This window comes from Plectropomus leopardus, chromosome 13 (assembly GCF_026936395.1).
Source record: "Plectropomus leopardus strain MGB_pleo_1.0 chromosome 13, ASM2693639v1, whole genome shotgun sequence".
Lineage (NCBI taxonomy): Eukaryota > Metazoa > Chordata > Actinopteri > Perciformes > Serranidae > Plectropomus > Plectropomus leopardus.
In genome coordinates, this window is record NC_142188.1 from 10552463 (window position 1) to 10577918 (window position 25456).

Sequence of the window (25456 nt, forward strand, 5' to 3'; positions counted from 1 at the left end):
GACTTACTAAAACCAATTTTGGCACAGCATCAAAAACTTTTGACTTTCTTTATGGTAAGTAGTCTACATGCTTCCTAAGATGCAAAAGAAAAAATACCTCAGCCTCTGCATTATTAGTAAAATAAATGGCAGAATTTATGTGAAACCACCAATATTATTGGTGCTCTCTGAACCTGCCTGCCAAGCCCTGCAAGGTACTTAATGAGCAGGCCGCTTCCCAGGTCTATTCAAACTCAAGATATTGTGTAGAAACACTCAAACCACGGAGCAATATCTGAATATGGCAGATGTTCGTCCTCTTTTCTTCTCTGTTCTCCCCCTCCAACTCCTCTCATACAGCAGTCTGCCATTGAACCTCATGTTCCAGCCGCTATGCTGTGAGACATCTGCACCTCACTGACTGTTTCTTTCTTTCTTTTCCGTCTCATCTTTCCTCTGTATGCACACACACACACAAACAAAGATAGAACTCTTTTCTTGATGACAGATGGCAAGTCAACAATTGTACAGCATCAGTCTCTCAAAACACACATACACACACAGAAACACACACACATACCACATGCACACGCAAACACAGAAACAAACACCACCTCCTTGTCCTCCAGTCCCTTTGTGCCCAATCCCCCGTCAGATGTCTTGATTTGTTTCTTACAGCTGAGTGTATGCATTAGTGTGTGTGTGTCCCTCTTTACCTTGGTATATTAAGCACTAGTTTAATGAGAGCTCGGTGAGGTGCGGGCCCCAGCCAGTGGACCATATGGGGGAGATTTAGCCCCCCTCAGAACATCGAGCCAAGCCTCGCTGACATGATTACCACTGCCGTCCACTGCTCTCCACTAGTGTCAGATTGGGAAGTGGGAATTTTGTCATGGACAGCTAATTAATGACTGGAGATTGGCAACCAGAGACGGAGGAGGCTGAGGGAGGATGAAAAATTCTGTCACTGTTTGGTCTCTTTTTCCTCTCTGTTTTTAATCAGGCTAACTAACTGAGACTCTGCGAGAGACGCATAAAACACAGGAGACGTGCATACAAGCACACATGTGCACAAATAGAAAAAAGCCTGAAACATGGTAGCATTACATTTTCCGGTTGGTTAAAAACCAGCCCAATTGCCAGACAAAATGTTGGCATTGTACATTTCTGTAAATCATGTATATGTAACATCCATAGATTAGAATTCATAAAACGTGTTGAAACTTTATGTTTCAGTACTGTGGTTAACATGTGGTTATGTTTAGGCACAAAAACACTTTGTTTGTTTAGGAGAATATCATGTTTTGGCTTGAAATACACACTTGTAGTGCCACAGTCATTGCTGGAAGTGCAATGATTGCTTATAAAAAAGACTTGCTTTTGGTAGCATAAACCCTGCTAGACACACAGCAATGGCTCACTTAAAAAAAGCTTTGATGCAGCAATCTAGTGCTGTGCCCGACTCAGAATAATGCCAGTCGAATTGGCTGATTTGGCTGTTCAATACAAATATTCAATGATTTGTTTCGTTGCCCAAAGAAAGTTTTAAAGTTTAAACTGGCCACACAACACACGCAGTGTGACAGCAGCATTTATATAATGTAACAAACGAGCTAACTGCACTAATGACAAGTTGTTAATGTGATGGATATCAAACAAAAGCCAGATGCTGTATTGTATTAAGTTGCTATGAGCTGTAATTTCACCAGGTCTAAACAAGAGGTCTCTCCTCTCTCCTCCTCTGTGCCACTGCCTGCATGTCCGCAGCTCTCTGTTCCAAATAGTAGCATGACAGTCACTCTACAGCAAAATCTGGGGACCAGAAAGTCCCCAGAAGTACACTGCACAGTACCTAAACTAGCCAAAAAAAACAACAAAAAAACTGCTCCAGTTGAAGCAGTCTCAGTTGTATGAGGTCTATGACTGATAACTCAAATCTTCCACTTTTAAAGAATCAGCACTACTACAAACCCTGTTGGAAATGCAGCAATGTCTTGCTAAAAGACACCCGCTTTTGGTGGCAGTATACCCACTGGAAATGCAGCGAAGGCTCAGTAAAACACAACTATTGATAGCCCACTTGGTCACGAACAACACACACTTGGCAAAGTCAGCACATCTATGTTATCACAACTAAGTCACTTCAGAGACACTGCTATAATACGTATGAAACAGAAATGCACAGTCCCAACATTTTCTTCCGACAACTGGTCTGCTCTATATTTATCCTTCATTTTCCAGAATATGCTAATCTTAATTATAGGTTATGCACTTATGTGTCTTAATGTACTGCACACACTGTTGTCACTGTACATCTTTGTGACAGCATGTATTTATCCATGGCTAACATTTTCAGTGTGTCTGTGTGGCACAGCAGGCTGAAGCTAGTGCCTGAGTTAATCCTGTCAGAGACAGATTACAGGTGGGAGGATATAAATAGACTGACTGTCCCTTTAACCTGACCACTGAGACATCAGCATGGAGCTCAACTATTAAGTCAGGCATAACGGGAGCAAACCAAACCCACCAAAGGCTTTCCTACATATTTACCCACATAATCTAAGTAGCCAGATGTTTCAACAGGTCATCAGAAAACAAAAGCTTTGACTGTATCTAAAAAAATCACATCTGGGAGCCACAGCAGAGCCATCTGAAGTTTACTCACAAACAAAAATTACACCTACTGTTGTGAAAGTCTTTCCAAGGCTGTAATGGCACTACATGACATTCATTAAATTATCATCACTGACACTGCTGCCTAAAACATGTATAAAGGCCCTGATATTTATGATTTACAAAAACAATACTGTTCATTGAAGTACATTTTTCACTGAAATTAGGACAACTGCACAGTGTTTCACACACTAAATAACCAACTAACAGTGCTAACGGATTCCCAAGTCTGTGCTCATTTTTGCTCAACAGTTAACCCTCGGAAGCATGAGTAAATTAGTTTGCTTTCTTTCAAAAAGGGGCAACGAGCAACTTAACAAGACATGACCCAAAAATTGGCGAAAAAATAAAATAAAATAAAAAAGAATATCTCGAAATATGCAGGGGGGAAAAGCCAAAACTAAACTAGACAGATATATAGATAGACGGAAATATAGATAGATGATTGATGATACATAGATAGATAGATATATGCATACATACATTTATTTACATATTTATTTATGTATTTTATATTTTCTGTAACATAATTTTAAATATAAAATTATTCTAATTATAAATACAGTTTTCTGGACAATTTTACCTATTTTTTTAAAAATAATCCTCCCCTTTTTTAAAACACATTTGTAAATGTAATTTTATTTCCACCTTCTACTACTTTCTTGCAATTTGTGGGACTTTTCTTGCCAAGTGAAACATTGCATTCAAGGCGCTTGAACGCAGCACAAGAAAACTGACGTCGACCCAGGTTACAAAGGGTGAAGCAAGGTGAGGACTGGGCCAACTGTAAACTTGAGTAAGTGTCTCTGCTTTACATTAGTGGTGACTGTGTCTTATCTGACAACCATAAGACTGGATAATCACGTCAGAAACACTAAATAAGATCACAAGTGCCTGCAGTAGCCTCAAACAGCTGCCACCTTCATTGTCTCCTCGTAAGCTTCTGTAACAGAGGTTGATCTCAGGAACAGATGCTCTGTTTTACAAATAAAGCAACACGGAGCTTTGTGAAACAGTCGTAGAATGAAGAGGAGAAAATACATCAAGGATGTAACTGATGTTTCAGACAAACAATGGTTGTCCAGTTGCCCTTGGCAACCTGATGTAGACCACTGTCCACCATTATGGGTGGTGTGATTGACCCTGTTTGAAACCAATTTCCCTGTGCCAAAAAAGAACAGAAAAAAGACCATACAGCTTATTGCTTCTGTACAATTGTCTGTTCAGGTAAATGTTCAACAAGTTAAATTAAGTACGTAATTAAAAATCATACAATCAGCATCACAAAAGATCCCAGAACTTTAGCAAAAATCACATTTTCAGCACTTACAAACCAGATGTACGATTATCACTTCAATTTTAAACCACTACTGAAATAGTGAGTTCTGTCAACTTTGTTAAGCAACAGGCTGCCAGTTGGTGCCCTCTCTTGTCTAATTCTACCTTAATTTTAGTTTAGCATCACTGTTACATTCACTATAGTATAATGCATGTTTTAAAAATATCTATAAACCTTACACTTTGCATGTTTTAATGTGGCATTAGGTACACATTTTGATATTTTATATTTCAACACAATTTACATATTCAGCATATTTGATATTTTTCAAATATTTTACGTACAGGTATGAAATTGAAGCCTAATGCACTTTTTTTTTAATCTATTTTTTTTTACTTGTTTCTTACTTTCATACAATTTTTACCTTCTACAGTTTGCTATGCTTTATATCAGAGCGACTATTGAATCACAATTTCATCCCTGGCATCAATGAAGTATTTCTGATTCTAATTCTTATCCTGATTTGGTTTTCTGTTGTTATACTGCCTTTGATGTGTCTTGCTTCTTCTTTGCTTTGTTTGTCGAAGCACTTTGTAATTTATTGCTGTGTTGTGTTGTGTTGTATTGTATTATAACTATTAGTAGTAGCAGTAGTAGTAGTAGTAGTAGTAGTATTTGTCAGCCTCAAAGATGTAAAATATACCATCAAATTGTGCAATATTATTACTATTAATAAGGAGCCAAATGAGAATATATTTTGTTATCTATTGTACCAGAAGTAAATGTAATTTGGAAAAGAACTTAACAGGTCCTAAATAGCATTTCCTAGTAATACTTCTATTACCTGGAATACTTTTTTTTATAACGTTTGAAAACTAAACAAAAGAACCCCACTGTTTTAGTACATAAGCAATAATAATAAAACAGTTTCTCTTTAGAAAAAGTAATTGATCAATATTTTATAGACTTGGACTGCCAAAGAAAAAAAACTAAGAGGCAATATGACACCAAACGGTCACACTCAGGGGTCTCTCTCCTGCCAGCAAACACTTACACTAGCTGTTAGCCACTAGGCACTAATCTGTTGGCCTAAATCAGCCAAACCAACCCCCACTCTAACCTGCCTCCTCTAATCAGCCCAAAGCCTACTCCAACCACCCCACAATACCTCAAGATGTTAGACTACACACTGCCCCTTTGGCCTAATCTCTGAGTTCGTACACTTAAACACAGACTCTGGTGTCAGAGCTGCTGCAGCCAACAGTTCGCCAACAGAAAACACCTGATAGTTCCCTGTGAAACAGTGACGGACAGAAACCAGTTGTTGAGGAAACCTCCTTCTAACAACACTTGTTTAAAGATTTAATTAATATTCATAAATGAAATGTGTTAAAGGGTACAACAAAATATGAACAAGTAAGGTACACTGGGTAAAATGTCACGTGTTTGCTGTATTTGGGTAACAACAGTCAAAGGGTCGAGTAAGCTTAATTTATATTTGGATTTATAGCATAACATAATTTATAGCATAACAGTATATCCCCCAAAAAGGGATGACGTATATTTTTCTTAAAAACTGCAATGAAGTAATTATCTGCAGTCTGATAATTAAGTATTCATTATTTTTTTAATTATAATTAAGTATTTCATACTTGGTCCAGCCTCTGCTTGTGATAACAATTAGCAATAATTATCAAGTAAATATGATGTGTGTGAGCATAAAGAAAAACATTTGAAATCTTTATTTTGCACCTTTGACATTGCTTTGTACAATGGGGTAATAACAGATATAATTTGATAATAATGCTATCAAGTATAATGATGTAGTTAATCTATGTGTGAATGTATGTGCAAGTATACATCCACACTATGATCAAATGTTTCAGGTCAGCACTTTGATCATCCTGACTTACAAACTAATCCCATTACTCAACCTCACCTCCCTTCACCCCTTCTCTCTGCCTCCGTCCAAGTTTTCACTCTGCAGTGATCAGCACTCCATTCATTGATCCATTCATTCATTTATCCAAGACTCACTTTACATTAGTTCATTCACTCACCCATCCATTAATCCATTTCTCTGTTTGTATGGCCTTTAGAGGGATGCTGTCTGTACTGTATCACTTACCACTAACCTTACTCACTGACTGAGTTTGCATAGTTGTACAGCTTTGCTCCACTGAGTTCAGATTTGTATTGTTCTGAGTTTATCTGTAAGTTTAAGAGAATTTAAAAGCTACAAATTTCAAAACACCAATGTAAAACTAGACATATGAAAGACAGTGTAGAGTCAAAGTTATGTCATATAGTTTGGTGGCAAAAATGTACATTATTATTTCTTCACACCCCTTCTCTGACTTGTTGACAAAAGTCATTCTAAAAAACAGGAGCATTTAAAGGAAAGAGTCTACATTTTGTAAACTTGAGAGAAGGGCTGTAACTAATGATCATTCTTGTTGAGATTTATAGTCTATAGTTTATAGACTTGTTTTTATTTTCATGATTTACCGTTTGGTCTAAAATGTCAAAAAAAAAAATCAGCCTTTAGTGAGGATGTAATGCTTTGTATCACTTCTGAAGGATCTCATGTCTGTAAAACACAAAGAAAAAGTTTTGAATTGAATGACATCCAGCTTTACAAATGATCATATAAATGTTAAAGTTTGTGAGAAAAGAAACTTTGCAAAGTGCACATTAGATTTGCATAAACTCTAAACTAATGAAATAAAATAAAAAATAAAGATCATTACAATTTCCCAGAGCCTAAAGTAGAGACATCTTGAGATTGCTTCTTCTGTCCTCGCAACAGTCCAAAACCCAAACAAAAACCGACTCCTCGCTTACTACCATAAAAACAAAGACAAGTAGCCAATTTGCACGTTTAAGAAACTAGAAGCAGCAATTTGAGATTTTTTGCTTAAAAAATGACTGAAACAAAACAATTTATTATCAGAAAAGTACTTGCACTAGTTTAGTAATAGTTTAGTTTAGATGATTAATTTTCTTTCAATCAACTAATCAATTAACCGACTAATCGTTGCAGCTCTAATTGACAGGCTGCAAAGTGCAATTTAGTTTTGTAAGTTTTTATCCATCACATCCTCCAGTGCATGGATCAGGTATGCTGCCAAAAATTATGCAGAGCACCAAAAGAGGACATTCATCTCTGTCGCAACCTAAATTTGTGATTGCGTCAGATAAGACTCGCCTAGTGCACCTTCAATTTGGAGTTGAATTCAAGGTTTATTATCTCAATTACTTTGCAGGACAATCATACTCCGACTGCAAAGGTGACACTCTCTGCTGCCTGTCTGTGTATGTTACATATCTGTCTTTCATTCGGTGTCAGTACCTGCTAGTTGCAGGTCTCTTCTGTATTGGCAAGTTGTCTGCTGCTGTCCTAGCTGTATCTGTCACAAACTATCTGTCTCTCTGCCCATCTTTCCTGTGCTGTTTGTCTGTAGGCTCTGCAGACTCGTCTGTCTGTTTGCGCTGTGCTGTCGGTCTGTCTGACTGTCTGGCTGACTGCCATTCTCTGCAGTGTAGAGTGAGTCATTCTTAGGACAATGGAGACAGTTTGTAAAACCACACTGGAGCGTACACTTCCTCCGGATGTGCAAGAGGATGCCATTCATAACAAAGCCTGTACTGTCTGCCTGTCTGCTATTGCCCTGTATATACATGTGAGTCTCCAGAAGCAGAGATAGAAAGAGGAGTACAGGGAGATGGAAGGAGATACATGGAGAGACAAAGAGGGAAAGAGAGTGTGCGTTCCAATAAAAGGGGTGAGTTGTGTTGACAGGCTCTACAGCAGAGGCAGGACAGAGGAGGAGGAGGAGGAGGAGGAGGAAGAGGAGGAGGAGGAGGAGAGGAGGAGAGGAGAGTAGAAGGGCGACACAGCAGACAGTGGCGGCGGCGGCGGCGGCAGCAGCAGCAGCGGCGGTTGGTGATTGATATCAGGGATCTGGCACTGCCACCTGATCCAGCCAGCCAGCCAGCCTCCAGCAACATTGAACTCGCTGAACTCCCTGAGCCAAGATGGCTGCCTCACTGCACTGCACCCAATGAACCCCACGGCAGTCTAACATATACAGTGTAGTTCCCAATTTAATTAAGATGTAGAGATGGAGAATACAGAGAAAAGGGGGCTAAAGGGGACCTGTGTCTATCATACAACCATGCCAAGGTGCATTAAGTGACAAGCAGAGGCACATAAATGGATTTTCATGATGGGAGACACTGGATATCTAATGGAGCTACTTCCTGACTGTCTCAGAGCCCAAAGTGTGATCAAAATTCTGCATATAAAGGATGGAAATTTGCAAACAAAGATATAAGGAGCATGATTGGAATAGATTTCAAGATACAGAGCCACAACAACACATGCAGAACATTTCAGTCAATGAGTGGGATGCACTGATTGTAATTTAACTCTGCATCATGTCCAATACAAAATCATGTCAGTATGAATGTGACCACAGCCCCTACGAGACCCCCGAATCTTAACCCAAAATGCTGTCTCAAAAATCAACAATACTAGTTTCCTCTGCAGCCTCATACCAGAAGAGGGGAACAAAAAGAGAAACTCTCCAAGTTATCAAGACAATGATTCTAACATCATGAGATGACTGGGTTTGAAGAGATATGGTAGGTTACTTGTAGCTGAATTTCTTACAGAGTAGGATTCACATTTGATTATTGTCAAGTTCGAAGAAGGCTTTAAAACTCATATTTTAAACCTGTTTGCACTTAACATTAAGTGAAACTGAACTCCTCAGTAAGTACAATAGGTACACTAAAACTGATTCAAAACTGCAAAGTCAAAATTATGATCCTGTGTAACGGTGGGAATCAGAGTAACTCATGATATGACGCTATCACAATAAAGTCAAAACATTTTGCAGAAGTTTCACAGAATTTGACAACTAAGATAAAAAAATGTACAGAAAAGCATCTTGAGAACATTTTAAACACAGACTGCGCCAGGGCCGCTGCTAACACCTTTTCTTTATGTCTTCTTTACATTTTTACACAGAACCAAACAATGGCAGCATCATGCCGCTCCAGTGTGTGGTTTTAGGCAGCATGCTGGCATAGCAGAAGCAAAAGAGGCGTGACAGTTGAACGGCCAATGGTATGACATATATGGTATGACATATGACATATGCATCGGGCAGCGCTTCCCAAACAATCCGGCAGCGCTTCCTACACAACAACAATGGCCGTTCCCCCCATTCCACGATTTACCTTTAACACAGAATGGTGAGGCAGCATAATGAAGCCCATGCCTTGGCTTAGTGATTCTTTAATACATATACACTAACTGCACCTAGTGCAGGTTAGTTAACATCCATCCACTTTACCCTTAATCATTTGATAAGCACCACCATGGTAAAATGAGTATTGACTCTGAAAGGCAGAATTAGCAGGAGAATCTGTTTGGAGCACCTGCATGTTTTAATAAGGATAACAATATTTGGCACCAGTGCATCAAAAACATATTGCAAGATGAAGTAATGTTGTATATTCCTGTATCAATATTTTGTCCCATCCCTATAAGACTGTGCAAATGTGTAATTTATCTGCCAATCAGGAAAAAAAAAACAACACAACAGTAGCACTTACTATCTCAATAAGGGCAACCACGAACTACAGCGTCAATCCATTTTCAAAGTCTTGTGACTTCACAAAGCTTGGTGTTTTTCTTTCCTTTAAAAAAAATATATAGTAAAAGGAAGAGTACGTGCCACATTCTCCTGACTTCATCTTATTGGCTAAACCATCCTGCGAGACAAAAAATCATTGATCTTAGATTATTTCAAAGCACAGTCAGTAACAACACTCTCTCCATTCTGACATATCTGTATCTCATCTGATTAGTAGCTTTGGAGAGGAACACTTCTGGGGGACAGAAAGTGTCAAAGAAAATATGATGGTGTTCTCCCTGTCTCTCTCCTTTAGTGTTTCTCCTCCTCTCCTCCCTCCTGGCCATCTGTTGTGCTGACTGCTGTGTGGGCTGATGCTGGTGGAGGTAACAGTATCCTCGACTACAGTGGCTGACTGTGACCTCTGTGGCCTCACATGGGCTGACAGACGGTAAACTCAGGGCCTGGGCGGAAATGAAGTTGAGTTCACTTCAGATTCAGATTTTTAAAGGTGCAAAACAGGTCTGTAACTTCTGAGAGCAACATCTGATTTTCACCCCCAAAGGCGACACCCTTCCAATTCTAGCTCACATCTATCCATCAGATTTCCGAGCATTCACACTATTATTAAAATCATTCATTTATAATTAACAACAGAACAAATATCTAACTGTTGGATATTGTCTTAAAAGTCTGTTATCTTAATACTCCATGACAGATTCTAGTATCTGTCATCTGTTTATTATTTCCAAAGATAAAAAATGATGCAGTTGAATGCATTTCCCGCTCTGATTTAATGAAAGGAGGAAGGAAATCATCGCCATGGTAGTGAGCGAGTGCGTACTGAAAGGCTCGGTCATTTGAGGACATACTGTACTATTCTGTGAAAAGATGTTTCTGAGGTTTGCCGCTGTGCTTGAAGATGGATTTTTGCTCTCACATTCACACATTTTACTGCTTTATTTCTACCACTCTTTTTTGCTCCTATTTTTTGCGTCTTCTGTTATGGTCTTATCTGTGTTTTATAACAAGTCAAACACTTAAAGATGGACTGACTGATCGCAAGAAAAGACTAAATTCCCTCCTTTTTGCTTTCATCCTGTGTAATGTCTCCTGCTAACAGCCTGACATACTCCCCAAGCCAGTGCACCCATGACTGCCAGTGATCAGCATCCTTTGGCGTGTGTAAGTTGATCAGCGAGTCCACAGTGTGTTACATCGAGCTGTACACATCTGTCACGTTTGACCAATTATTCTAATGGTTAGCGGCTTGTCGAACAAAAGCTGCACACTCACAAATGCACACGGTCCCCTCATAAAACATGCAGACAGGCAAGCATCCCCATGAGGGTGCGTGAGCAAGAACTCATCACCATTGCTTTGTGCTATGAATGGGGAAACACTTTCTTTCTTTCAACCATTTCACTTTACTACCAGATCAATTAGCCAAACAACAAAAGATAGAGTCAAAAAAAGTTAAAGGAGTATAAAATAAACATTTAAAAATATCCAAAACAACCATCATTGCTATTTGAGCCATTTGGGTAAAATTACTGTCAAATAATTTTCCACACTGAGTCACAAGTGTGCAGACATTGGTAGGTCTCACAAACTATTATTTCATTTATCATGTCTAAATTTACAGACAGGATTTGTTATTGCTGCCTGACACGTGGGTACATCTCATGCTGAATTTGCAAGCAATAACATCATTTAAGCATCATAAAGTGCAAACCTAAGTCTCTGCACACAGTTCTTTTACACCTAAACCATACATGAGCTATGCTCTACAGTCCTGAAAAGCCAGACCATCACATTAGTAGAGCACATGTGAAATTTATGTACAACTGTGTTGACCTAAGAATAAAATTTACAACAAAGTCAAATCTCTGTTGTGTAGAGTTGTCCACAAAATGACAACCAAAATATCTGACCTGACCTCTTCCTTAAAGAAAAACCAGTGTAACTACACTACTCTGTGTAACATACAATCATCTTTACAACCAACCAACAAAATTGCACCATATTGGAAGCAATCCTGAACAGCTGTTGCAGAACACAACTGCAGGAAGAAAGTAAACAAATTAATCTATCATAAAATCATTTATGATATTAATGATATTGCCAAAAAACACAACCTGTCTTAAAACCATTTGACTGCAAACATGAAAAAGAATGGAGATCATTTTATTTACTCTGACTTACTGACGTCAAAAGAGTCAGATACATCACTATTCTGGATGTTATCACACACTGTTCGTACTTATACTAAGAAAATGTAATGCACTATAATCCATAAATAACCTACATAATTATGATGCTGTGATCATGTGACCTTATGCACTGCAGGCTGTTGTCAGTCAAATGGTGAGGCAGTCAGGAGACGTTATATAAAGAGCGAAAATGTCAGAATGGGAGGTGGTCTTGATGGATGGGTTAAACAAACGTACGATTTTGACTAAAGAGACGGAGATTTGTGTACTGTGTGATAACAAAAGTTAATATTTAATTATCTGAAGTTACAAATGTATTTAATGTCATGTCATCATATTATATCAAGTCACATAGATATACAAATCATTCGCACAACTTTTTCTTAGATATCTTACAAACTGTTGTATAAGGATATCTTACATAACTCAACTAACCTGCATGGTTTCAAAAGTAAACACAGGACTTTGACCAAAGAAACTGGGTTTGTGTCCCATGTGAAACTAAAAGTCAACACTGAATTATTTTCAGTTATATATGTAAAGTCATGTAAATAAATCACATTGCCCGAACATCATTGTTTTTCTAAAACTCGCCTTACCATTACAGCCACTTATCTGTAATATTCCATATACTTTTTGTACGATACCTTTGGAACCATTTTATTGAGATACGTTTCACCACTCATTTAACCTGTATGGTTCAATGGTCAAAAATACACAAGAAATCAGCAGTTACTTGGGAACTCCTCTGACAGTCATTTTGTGAAATACAATGTTTTTTATGACTGTTTTAATTAAAAGCCATAGATGCATCTAAGAAGTCTATGAACATCATTCTTTCATCACGAGTTTTGGACTTGACTGGACTTTCTTTCTTTCTTCCCATGTATCTCTTTCTAACCCTTTCATTCAGGCCTTTAGTGTCACTGTCTTTCTATTCCTCAATTCAAAACAAAACAACATGCATTATTGGGTGGAAAAGTTGGGGAAGTACAGGGCCCAGACAGTCAAAACACAACTATATGTAATCCTGTTAGGACAAAAGGTTGTGTGTGCATGTGTAGAAGTTTCACTACCTCTCTGGGTCTCTCTCGCTGTTGAATTTCAGTAAAAAAAGCTGTCTAATGACTAAGACTGCAGTCTTTGCTGTATCACGACCTGGACAGTGAGTCAGCACCCCGACCCTGCTCCTCTCCACACACACAAACACAGACAAAGATTTAGCATATGATGCAGACAAACATTCATATTCCTGACACAAACAAACACCCCCCACCTTCCCATCCCTTCCCTACAACCTCTATCTCTACCTCTCTCACACACTGACAAACACTGGTAGCGCTGCATCGTGACTGGGGGCGATGTGTTCCTCTTAATATGCACAGACGACTGTCTGAGGATCACACTGGCTTGCTGGCAGTCATAGACAAAGAACCCCCCCTCTAATTCAGCAATACAGTGTCCTGAGTGTGTGTGTGAGAGCATCCACTCCATGCAGTGAGGAGCACTCTGTTGTCCACCATATTTTCCTGCTGTGTCTTAGTATCAGCCTACATTACCCAGAAGCCTGCTGTCTGATATGTATCCATGTCACTTCCTGTTTGACAGTTTGTGTTACACATTCCTAGACAACATCACAGAGTCAGGGGGAAGATGCTCATTGGCTTAAAAGTCTGGAAATTCCCCCCTTTTCTATCCCTGAGACTCGCTCACAAGAACACACATGCTCATTCACATATATTTGTGCCTAGAGGAAACAGCACCAAGAGACACACGACCCCATGAAGTTGTGGTTTTGGGGCCAATGTTACAAAGAAAATGCAAAGTCCTACATACTTTACAGTCATCACAGAGCCACTTTTTGACAGTTTTGACCCTGTTACAAATGACTTTTCACCTGTTGATGCAAGTACTCACTGAACATACTCTGTGGATGTTTTAGAACAGGGAAGTACTGTCTTTGTTTGCTACATGTTCTTTAACTATTACAGTGTTTTTAACCACTTCTCATTTATTTGGTTTGAAACAGGATTTCAGTCCCCCCCCCCCCAGACTCCAACCCAACCCCTCAACCCCATGTCATATGACTCTCAGAGACACCATTCAGAACTTAAGAGACACTATGTTAAACAATGCCTCCAAGAGACTGAACTGACTTGATTTCACAGAATAGTAGACATGCTGGCCTGACAGAGCATTAGGCATCAGCACTGTTACTATGGCCCTGGTTATTAACTACACACTTGTGTATACAAATACATGCACATACCCATGCACACACACTCTTCTTCAGACACAACCTGACTGAAGCACACAGAGGCTAAAGCAAACAAACAGCCAGCCAGTCTTATAAGAGGCACATCCCTGTGGGGGGAAAACGCACACACATATATACTCTGGATGATCAGACGTCCATGTAATAATACACACACACTCAATCGCATACACTCACATCCTCCCACCGGCACATGTGGACAGGCACAGCCAGGCCCTCAGTCTAGACAAGAGGCAGAGAAGAAGAGGAGAGAACGCTGAGGTAGAAAGGAGGGGAGTAGCAGAAGAGAGGTACTGGATGTACTTACCCCGTTTCTGGAGCCATCCCTCTCTAACGATGGTGACATCGCTCATGGTTCCTTCACGCAGAGTCTGATGCCGCTACACGCCTGCTCCACAGAGAGAGAGAGGGAGGAGGGGAGGAGAGGAGGAGAGGAGAGAAAGAGAGGGAGAGGAGGAGAGGAGGAGGAGGAGGGGGGGGCCGGCTCTCCCAGCCTCGGCGTCACTCTCCCTCCCTTCCTTTCCCGTTCACCCTCTCGTTCGCGCAGTCTCCCTCTCAGACACACACACACAAGCACGCGGTGTGTGTGCGGACGCGTGTGTGTCGTTTTGCTTCCTGTTGTGGCTTATCTTCCTGCACTCCCTCCCTTCTTCTTCGTCGTCTCCCCCTCCTCCTCCACCTCCTCCTCCTCGCTCGTTCCCTCTCCAGACCTTCCTCCTCACCAGCAGTGACTCAGCCTGGAAGGAAGTGAAAGGACAAAAAAAATAAAGAAAAAAGACAGCATGGATTTATTTTTCTCCTCCTCTGCTGCTCCCTCTCTTTCCCTCCACAGCCCTTTCATACAATCTGACAAGACAAACTAGTTATTGTGAGGACCAATGCTCCCTCCACTCTCCCCCCACCCAATAATACACCCAGTTCCTCTTTCTATCGCTAACACTCTCTCTGATAAACAGGATGAATTATTGCAGAGCTCTTGATGAAGCAATAACCGACCTTGATTGCCAAACAAATATCCCTCAGCTCTACCTCTCATTCATTCATAGATCTTTTTGTGTGCAGGTTGTGCTGTGTGCAAATCTACCTTTCTGTGCTCGCTGTATTTCACGATGTCAAATTATTTTGTGTGTGTGTGTGTGTGTGTGTGTGTGTGCATGTGTGTGCATGCGTGTGTGTGTAGGCTGGTTTGTCTGTCTATATGTGGGAGGTGGGAGAGCATCTCAGGACTGTGGAGTACAGCTTGGCTATAAATAGCAACAACGGCAGTAAGGGATGCTCTCACACTCTCTTTCTCTCTGCCCAAATCTCTGCACCTCTCTGGCGTCTCACTCCCGCTCTCCCTCCTCCCCTCTCTCTCCACTCTCTGCATAGCTGCCGTGTTCACCTCAAATGCACCCTACTACACTCACTGTATTACACAACGCGCAACAACACTACGCTGCTCGGCTTGAATGGAGAACAGCACTACGGCGGCTAGGCTAGCCGTCGTATACCCATCGAGCTGGAAATCAGTATTCAGATCAGATAGTGTCTGCGCTGCTGCCGACACTTTGAGGGACTGCAGCGTCATAACGAAAGCTGGAAGAGGCGCACACACCCTAGGAGGTGACACAGAGCTTTTTTTTATGTTGAGGCAGCAGTATAGGGACCAATCTGAAATCAGACGAATAAATGCAGACTAGTGCAACACATCTTGGGCACAAGGGCTGCTACAGTGCTTTCACTTGGTTACCCCTTTAGTTTCCTCAATTGAAATTACTAATTTTTCTTTTTATATCCATAGTTGCCAAGTTGTATATCCATATTACTCAGGATTAATAAGAAGTTGGAGGATGGATTTCCTCCCCTCCCCAGCTCTGGTGCCCAAATTGAAGAGATGCTGATCAAGATCCACCTCATTGATAAGGACCCCAACTGCCAACAAATTGTCACTGACAACAATATGATTTTACCTTTGAGGACTATGACTATACTAGAATTAACAGCAAATGAAACACACAGCACCTTAGGTGTCATTACTTTGCTGGCTGCAATGACTGATGGCGAGACTAAATGATTAATTGCATCAGTCTTAAATCAAAAAAGTAGTGGAATTTAAAAAGTATTTAAAAAATAGCTTGAACATTAATTGTTTCCTGTTTCTCATAAAGTGAGGATATGCTGTTTTTAAGTTTTATATGATTGGAAATTGAATATATGTGGACATCTTGGGCTCTACGAAAAAGGTCATGGGCAGTTTTCAACATTTTTTGACTGAACAATCAATCATGTAATAAATAAACATATCTATAATGAAAATAATTGTTTTATGCAAATTTACGACTACCTAAAAAAGCTTTATCTTAATTTACGACATTGAATTACCATGTATGTAATCATAAGCATTGTATCACTCCTGAAATTGTCTTTGGCAATGACCAAAATATGTCTGAAATGTCAACTTAGAATCAAAAACTATCAAAATCTGCCAGCAAATGTCAGATCAGACTCTTGGTATTGTGCTGCATTCACATGTAATCCGGGAGATGGCAGACAGCAAAATGGATGTAATTTTAGTGGACGAGAGCAGGACGATAAAAATACGTTAGGCTCGCAAAGAGTACAGGCAAGGGTAACAGTGACCAGTACTGCCATTAAAAGTTAACTTAACTTAACTTTTTGAAGTCCTCTGCAATGAATTTACTACCAGATGTTATTCCTTCATGCAAGAATAAAACATAGTCAACCTCACATTATTAACTACAAGATATAATAAAATTAAATAATGAATAAATAATGTAATATATTTTATTCAATTCTTTGTAAACTATTTGGCATCACCATCGCAAAATATTGTCATGCATGTTTTATTTTCATCCTTTCATTTCCTCTGACTGTTTGTTTGTTTTTCCCTAGTCGTCCAGAAGGAATTGTCCATGTGTTGTCTACTGTATGCCTGATTCCATGTGAGGCATTAGCCATTAGAGTTCCTGAATCAAAATATAGTCTATATAAAAAATATACCTGTTTTAGACAATAAAGTTGCAACAGTATTGTAGAAACACAGCACTTGTATGCGGTGGGGAAAAAAATATTGTTGCTCTTCTGAAACCGTAACTTTATTCTCTGATTTAAAAGAAAATTTAAATGATACCCAACCCAGCACATTCAAGGGGATCAAATCCTTTTTATAGCCACTGTACAGTTCTGGATTAAGCTTTAAGACTACAGTGTAATTCAATGAAGCTTCAGTTAGCGCTAACCTTAATCTGGACCAGCATGGCGAGAGGAGAGGAGACGAGAGGAAACAAGAGGAGAGGAAACAAGAGGAGAGGAGAGGAAACAAGAGGAGAGCGGAGGAACAGATAGTCCAGACAGTGGCAACCCCTTGTCACCAGTGCAGCTGTTGCTATGGAGATATGCACTGCCATGATGAACCAACCATGCCAGGGGAAGCACCCGCCAGACGACATTTATTTCATGATATTTCATTCCACAGGCAACGACAAGAACAAAAAAACAACAACAAGGAAAGAGAGACAGTGAGAACCCAAAGTAAATAGAGACAGGAACAGGGGGCAGGGATCAGACAGTCAGCTAACCAACCAATAACGAACATTTATCAAGCAGCACTGCAAGGCAACTAACACAATCAAAACACATCTCTGACACATACCAGGCATGACTAAGGATGGGGATCATTCATTTCTAATGATATTGATATTGATACTATTATTGGGATTTCTTAACCATCTGAGTCTTTATTGATATGACTATCAATACTTTTCTACATATTATGGGTTGACAGATTATCAGCCTGGGTGATTATTGGGGCCAATATTTGGCATTTTGCCAATTATCTGTATCAACATTTTATTTTAATGATCTCTGATAAAACTAATTAATAAAAAAAAGTGCAAAGAAAGTGTTAGCATGGGAGAATTTTTTTTTTTGATGCTACATTTAAACACATCATGATGACGTTTTATTTACCTTCACCTTTCAGTCATTTTACTGAGCCAACCTTGAGCACATCACAATAAAACCTTAAGAAACCTTGTTTATTTGGCTAACTAGCTCTTATCCTGCTGATTTCAACTCAGATTTCAACATTGGATTACTACTTTTAACTGCAGGACTTGCTACAAAGTTTGGGTGTGCTTACCACTGCTGCTTTGAGTGGATGATGATGAAGACTTTGCCGGTATACTATTCAACAGGGTGACACACTTCAATAACACCGGCTGTGCCACAGCAGTAGCTGATGCAGTTGAAGGAGTTTTTTAAATTTTCCTTCAGTTCCATTTTTTAGCAACAGGGTTCCATCAGTATGGATCGAATCACTATGACGTGGCGCTAACAAAAGTCACTATTAAAACTGGCTTCTGTTTTGTATTGCAGAGATATGTAAATTCAGCCAACTTGTTTATTTCTGTTGCCATTATCAGTATTAACTGTACATATAAAGATATGGTTACACATGGTCCAACCTATTTTTGATTTTTCTGTTGTGCTTATTTCATAAACTATGTTGCTTTGCAAACGTCTCTGATAAACTAAATCTACGAGCACGGAAGCTAAACAACGTACTGCAGTGGATGGGGCTGTAGCAAAACATATTTTAGCCACTTAAAAAAAATCAATATCTGTTGAAATGTAAACTATTTTTGAATATTAGCTCTGTTTGTCTTGCAAAATAGTCTTGCAATAGACCTGCAACTCCACTGTTTGGTGGAGTTAAATGACTATTTTTGTCAATGGAGTCTGGTGTTTTTGATATAACAGCTTCAAATCCAAGTCGGAGAGGGCTGTCTTACAGCAAGGCAAAGCGGTAAATATTCTAAATATATAAACTGATATTGATTTTTTTAGGTGGCTTAACACTAATCATATAAGGCAAAGTTTGTTCAACCTAAAGCTGCTGCAATATTTTGGGCAGTGTTCAATATCTTTAAATATGACCACAACAATATCAGAGAAGTGTATTCTGGATGAAAAGCTTTTAAAGCTGAATGTTAAATGAAACAAGCTACTCACTCTTTAACTTGCTTCTGAAACCTGCACCTCTTGGTCTAGTGGGTGAGATGGGATCCTTTGGAGGGCCAGTTGTGGCCCACGAGCCATATGTTTGACACCCCTCTTTCAGACCAAAAACTCTAAGGAAAGGGGAATAAATATTTTGATGGATTTCTCCTGTGCTCACAAACTCTTGACTAAACCAACTATTAACGTACCAATAACTGCTTTCAAAACATTACCTAAAACTGCACTGCTGCCTATTAACTTTGACATAAAGCAGAATAAGTATTCATAGACTGAAAACTCGGAGGTAGAGAATCTCTAGAATCTCTTTGAACACACTACAATGCGCTAAAACATGCAACATTATTAGTATTGCTCTTGCATTCAAATCATGAACGGAGAGGATGACACTACAGCATAATATCCGCAGATATGTTTGTGTTCCTACCAACTTCCTGTCAGGACAGCAGACCTCACCACACCTCATCTCACCCCTCCTCACCCGAAACTGTGGCCTCATACAACCCCTGGCTGACATCATCAGCAGTGAGCCCACAATCTTCTTTCTAAAATGAAAGCCAGACTTTGGCAGGTCAAATGTTTCACTCTGCTGCAATACTTTTCTTTGAGACCTTACTGTTTTGTTGTTTGTTTGTTTTTTTTCAATTTTGAAAATGTTAGGGATTTATATGATCACAGAACAAATAACCAAGATTACGAAACCAGCCAAACAATAAATGGCAACTGTTTTAAATACTCAATAATGGACATATTTCAGTCACTCATGTACCAACAAAGCAGGCTACTGTGCTGGAACAATCGTAATCATGGGTTAAAGCTTTTTCTTGAGTCTGGCATTTATGCAACAGCAGCAGCATCATAAACACTGTCTCCATCACTATCATTGCCATTACTATCAAACACATCACTCTCTGCCATGAGGGTGACAAACCCTATTAATCACACGTGACCATTTGTGCAAATCACAAATCAAACAGCCTTTTTTTCTGCCTCTCTCCATCACAGCCATAAAAATCAACATGATATACAGTTGCTTCAAACATTAGTGTCACTAAGATGAATGTGAACATGTAAATGATAGTTCATCAGGCTGAAATACAGTCACTGAGTGGACAGGTAATTTCTGTTATACAGTAACATTTTAGCCACAAAACTTTTGGGGGAAAAACACTGTGTGTTTTTGTTTAGTTTAGTTTTTTTGTATTATACAATAATAGTAACAATTTAACTGAAAAATTGGCCAGTATCAGGCACTCAAAAAAAAAATCTTTATGGGTGAACTGGTTCATATTGGTCTATTGTCCAAACAGGGGGGATACTACTGAATTACTGGGATTACTAATTTAGCCTTAGCTCTGTCAGTGATTCAGATTTAGCTAGCTAAACATAAACCCCCTTTTTTTCTTATTGGACCAACTTTCTTCATAATTTCGCCTTAGAGGTTGAAACTTGCGTGACAAACACATTAACAACTTTGGAAAGTTTATTCCCACCCTACTTTACTCCTTTGAAATCCCATCCAAACAAATATGTTACTTCCTGACAATGGACTCAGTGGTAGTGTAGTCTTTTTATTTTATTAAAAGGAAGAAGGATGGAAAATTACTTCAGGGGCACATAGTAATTGATAAGAATGGAAGAATTAATCAAAAAAACAAACTAGCTGTCAACTAACCAACTATGTTGATAAATGATTAATCAGTTTGAGTAATTTCTTGATTTAAGAAAAAAAAGTAAAACATTTTCTGAGATTACATCTTCTTAAAAGAGATATATTCTGATTTCTTTATGCCTCTGTGACAGTAAACCAAATAGCTTCTAGTTGTGGACCAAACAAGTAACTTGAGGACATTATCTTGGGTGTTGGGAAACGCTGATACACATTTTTAACAATTTTCTGATATTTTATAGATCAAACAAGTACTTGATTAATTGGAAAATGATATCTACAGATTAAGCTAATCAACAATGAAAACAATCTTTAGCTGCAGCCCTAGAAAACTATATATATATACATACATGCAGAGAGTGTTGAATGGGGCCTACAAAATAAGTATTGATTACATTGCCCTATCTGCTAATGCTTATGTCATGTTGTCTATAACAGCCTAGTTTGGCAATGCTTACATCTTTGCCTGCTATTTTGTATACCTAGTTGTACATACTGTGTCTGTTGGCTATTTGCTTATATTCTGTCTTAGAATTGCCTATTTTTTGTGCTTTTAAAGTGCTATACATTTAGGTTATATGATATGAGACAGTAATTCATGAGCACAGAAATATTGCTGCATAACAGGGTGACCCAGACCATGAATGAGTAGGACTCACAGTTACTGCATCATGTACGTCACGGGGCTGGATGCCTGTCTGACTGACGCATGTTGCATGCAGCATGGCAAAAAACGGCATGGATAATAAACACTTTTAAAAACACAATCTTTTCATTCAACACAAATTATTTTTTTCGCGACAGGAAAGCAGACTGTGCAACTACTCAACCTAGCAATCACATTAGCGCTAAGCATCATTCCCAAGTAACCCACCATCGACCCCGGTAACGCCCCCACCACCTAGCTAGCTATCACGACATTAGCACACATTAAAACTAGTCTTTTACTCAGGTTTATGTGATGTTCACAGTCACAACATTGCGGCTGGATAACAGTATTACCTGTCGCTGCAGGTGTTGTGGTATTCCCGAGCACCTGCTGTTCATAAACCGCTCGGGTGTTTCCTTTTTTTCCTCCCTTCCGAGTAAGTGCAAGCTAGGCTAAAGCCGCCAAAGTGCTAGCGTTGGTCAACCGTCGCTGTCAACCGTAACGAGCCGGGGGAAGAAATAAAGAAGTGATACATAAAAACGGATTTCCAGGAAGGCGACGGAAAAGCAACTGTTAACCGCAGCCAACGGTTGTTTTGACTTTCAGGAAAACTCGTGACGTCACCCGGAGCAACGGCAACCCCCTGTTTCTCTCATGCACAAGCGCGCGCGCACACGCACACACACAAACAAAAAACACAAACTCTCCACGCACACACACACGCCTTACCGTCTCGCCTCGAGCTCCCGTTTTCGGTTTTGACGGTTTCAGCTCGGCTCGTGGTTCTCCTCTCTCATCATCCCTTTCCCACATCCCGTGTGTGTCTGCCGGCTAATCATCCAAACATCGCGAGAATAGGCCGGCATTAAGGCTGCCAAAGAGGATGAGGCCTGTACTGGCTCTGATGGTCCAAGTTAACCCTTTGAAAGCTGAGCTAATTGGCTTGATTTCTTTCAAAAATATTGGAAGAGGGTGAGTAACTTACAAATAAATAGACCCAAAATCAAAAGAAATGAGTCAAAATAAATAAAGAAAAGAAAAAAAAGGAAAAAAAGAAAAGAAAATGACCTACAGACAGAGCTAAAAATATTTGTTTTCCTTTTGTCTGTAACGTAATTTTAAATATATATAAATATATTAATTATAAATAGAGTTTCCTGGACATTTTTCCTAGTTTTTTTTTTTTATAAAACATAATAATCCACCCCAGTTAATTTTCAGATAATTCCCTGTCAACTTTTACTTGTTAACTATTTTGATCATGTAGGCTACAGGTGCTACTAATGACTTTGACGATGGCTTTGAATAGTGTGACAGTGAGTCAGTATGCACAGTGTCAGGCTGCTGAAACCAAAGAAGATAAATGGAAGTGTTATTTTTGTTATTTACACCTGTGATTTCCCATACAATGTCCAAACATTGACTGGGAATGGGGAAAAGGCCTATGATGTCATGAAAATAATGAAAATTCATATTCATACTGATTACCCTCTGAGGTAAGAAAAAAAAAACTCTCCACTTAGTATCACTCTGTTTCATCCCAAATGAAGAAAAGTGCCAATCAAAGGGAGACTTCAACTATTGTACATCTTTTTAAAACTCCAAACCCCCAATGTGTTCAATGGAAAATCTGAGATAACTTCCAGTGAAATATCAGGGATGCAGTATAACTTCCTGTTGACTGGCCTCCAGTTGTAAAACTGGTAGTTTCCCTTCAAAAGACAACATGTATCTACTGTAAATGGATCACTTAGTCTGATCGGTGGCTGAAGATACCACACATTCAATATATATGTAATATATCTATCAATGGAGTCATTTTTGAATTAAGTAATTGGATGTGATGCAGCTGCCAATTTTATCTTTACGTGAAGAAATTAAGAAATTGCACTGCGTGACCAGCAGTAAGTGTGATAAGCAACAATACAAGAGCTACAAGTGATAAGTCAGGACATTATGGTGCATACAATTATTGTATATTTTTGTATATTTTGTTTTTTAGTTTGTCGTTTTCTTTAGTTTCTTGTCTTCTTCTTTAGTCTTTTTCTGTATGGTGTATTGTCTACAGAAACATGGTGGGTTTCGGGCAGACAGGGTCAGCAATCCTCACAGCTTCTTAACATTAGGACATTGCAGTATCTTAAATGCTGTTTACAGCCGGAAGGACAGACAGCTGCATAGCATGTGACTGAAATCTTTACTGAACAGCTGATCCATCCAGTGTAGAAACCAAAATGTTCAGTGGACATTTAAGGCTCAGATTGTTGATACAATGCATTTTTTGAATTCCTGTGCAGGTCGTTTCAAGTCAGTGGTGTCAGCTGCCCTGTTATAGTACTTAAAGGGTGATGTGAGGTTTGGCATCCTTTGTCATTCAAAGCTTTGAAACATGAGAGTGTATTCTCATTTTTTCCCCTCTGATTAATTATGTTCTCTCTCTCTCATTTCACATTAATAGTAGACTACTGGGTGACCCAATAGCTGAGTGGTTAGAGCGCATACTACATCACCTGAGCAGCAAGTTCTAGTTTCAATGGTTCTTTCAATTTCAACAACACTGTGTTTTACATGGGGTTCGGTTTAGGCACCAAAATGACTTGCTCTTAGTTACAAAAAGATCATGTTTGGGCTTAAAAAATCTGGTATCAGTGACACAACCACAGCTGCAGATGCCGTTTATTTCATGGTAAAAAAAAAAAACAAAAAACAACCACTTCTTGTGGCACCATTCCCTGTGGAAAATAGGGATGTGTTGCCAAAAAACACCCACATTTAGTGGCTAAAAAGCCACAGAAAACACAGTGGTGGCTCACTAAAAAAACAGCCAGTTTTGGTGGGATTTTTTTTGTTGATGTGATACATATAAAAAGTACAAATGTAGTATCTGTGGTTTGTATAAACATAAAATGCCAGCATTGTCTTCTGGCAACTGCGCTGCCGAAATTTTAAAATGACTTATTGGTGTAGGCCTAAATTTGAAATTTCTGGCAACGGCGCCCTCTCTCATCTGCTTCCTCTTCTTTTTCCTCTTCTGTCTCCCCAGATGGTGAGGAGTACGGCGCTGGGCAGCAGTGACAGAGTGTGTAGGTGGGGCCGTGGCGGGGCATGGAGTGCAGACACAGGTGGACCTCGCATGTCAGATATGTGTGTACTGTTCTGGCCTCTCTTAACACACGTACACATATTGCCATCAGCTGGCCTTTTGCTCACAGCCCCTGTGTGCAGAGGGGGGAGTGTTGGGCAGAGACCAGCAGCCAGGGAAGGTGTATGTGTGTGTGTGCATGTGCGTGTGTGGGCAGGGGAGGCAGTGGAGGTGGGGGTAACGGAGGTGGGGGTAAAGAGACAGCTTGAAAAGGAAAAAGGCAGCACAGGGGAGCCCTTCTGTTGCCATTGCTGTGGCCAGACGTGTCCCTGTGACACACACACACACACACACACACACACGCACACACACACACACACGCACACGCACATGCACATGCACATGCACATGCACATGCAAACAATTTAGAGTCAGACTTCAAATTTGGCTCACATGTGAAATGTTATATTGCATTGTTACAAAACATGACAGGAAAAATTGCCAGCATATATATAAACATGATTTGTCTGAATGCATGAGGAGATGCTGCAGAGTCTGCAGTCATGCTAGCAACACCTGCACAGTGGTGCTTTGAGCTAAATATGGATGCTGATGTTTAGCAGGTACAAAGTTTTTCTTAGTTACCATTGTCTCTGCCCATTCCACACTGGAAACACAATTTGTCCTACACATGTGCAACAGTGGTTGGCATTGGACAGGGAGTGGACAGGACCTGGACAGATCAAGTTTCCAGCACAAATCTAGAAGTAAAAGCATGTAAGCATACAAGCATTTGTAGATTAAACAAAAAACATAGGCCAGTGGAAATAAAATATTCAAAATTTACATGTACTTATTTTAGAATTGCAGTATAAGTCTGATGATGGAGTTATATTTAATTGATCGAAATTCTCTCTGAGGGGGGTAAATGTTTGCACCAAATTTAAATAGCAATCCATTCGTTAAAATA

At 39.5% G+C, this 25456-nt stretch overlaps 1 protein-coding gene across 4 annotated transcripts in view; it reads right to left on the bottom strand.

The window, feature by feature from the left end:
• Nucleotides 1-22269, bottom strand: part of akt3a (AKT serine/threonine kinase 3a) — a 72035-nt gene extending 49766 nt beyond the window's left edge. Inside the window, exons 1-3 of one of the 4 annotated variants that reach the window (XM_088086960.1) lie at nucleotides 22134-22257; nucleotides 19081-19199; nucleotides 14372-14801 (exon numbers count right to left, since the gene is read on the bottom strand). In XM_088086960.1, coding sequence (XP_087943086.1) covers nucleotides 14372-14417 — 46 coding nt within the window. In that variant the 5' untranslated portion in view covers nucleotides 14418-14801; nucleotides 19081-19199; nucleotides 22134-22257. Of the gene's footprint in view, nucleotides 1-14371; nucleotides 14802-19080; nucleotides 19200-21757; nucleotides 22020-22133 lie in introns of those variants that run through there. The other 3 variants (XM_088086961.1, XM_042502241.2, XM_088086962.1) reach the window with 3 other exon arrangements.
• Nucleotides 22270-25456: the final 3187 nt, after the last annotated feature.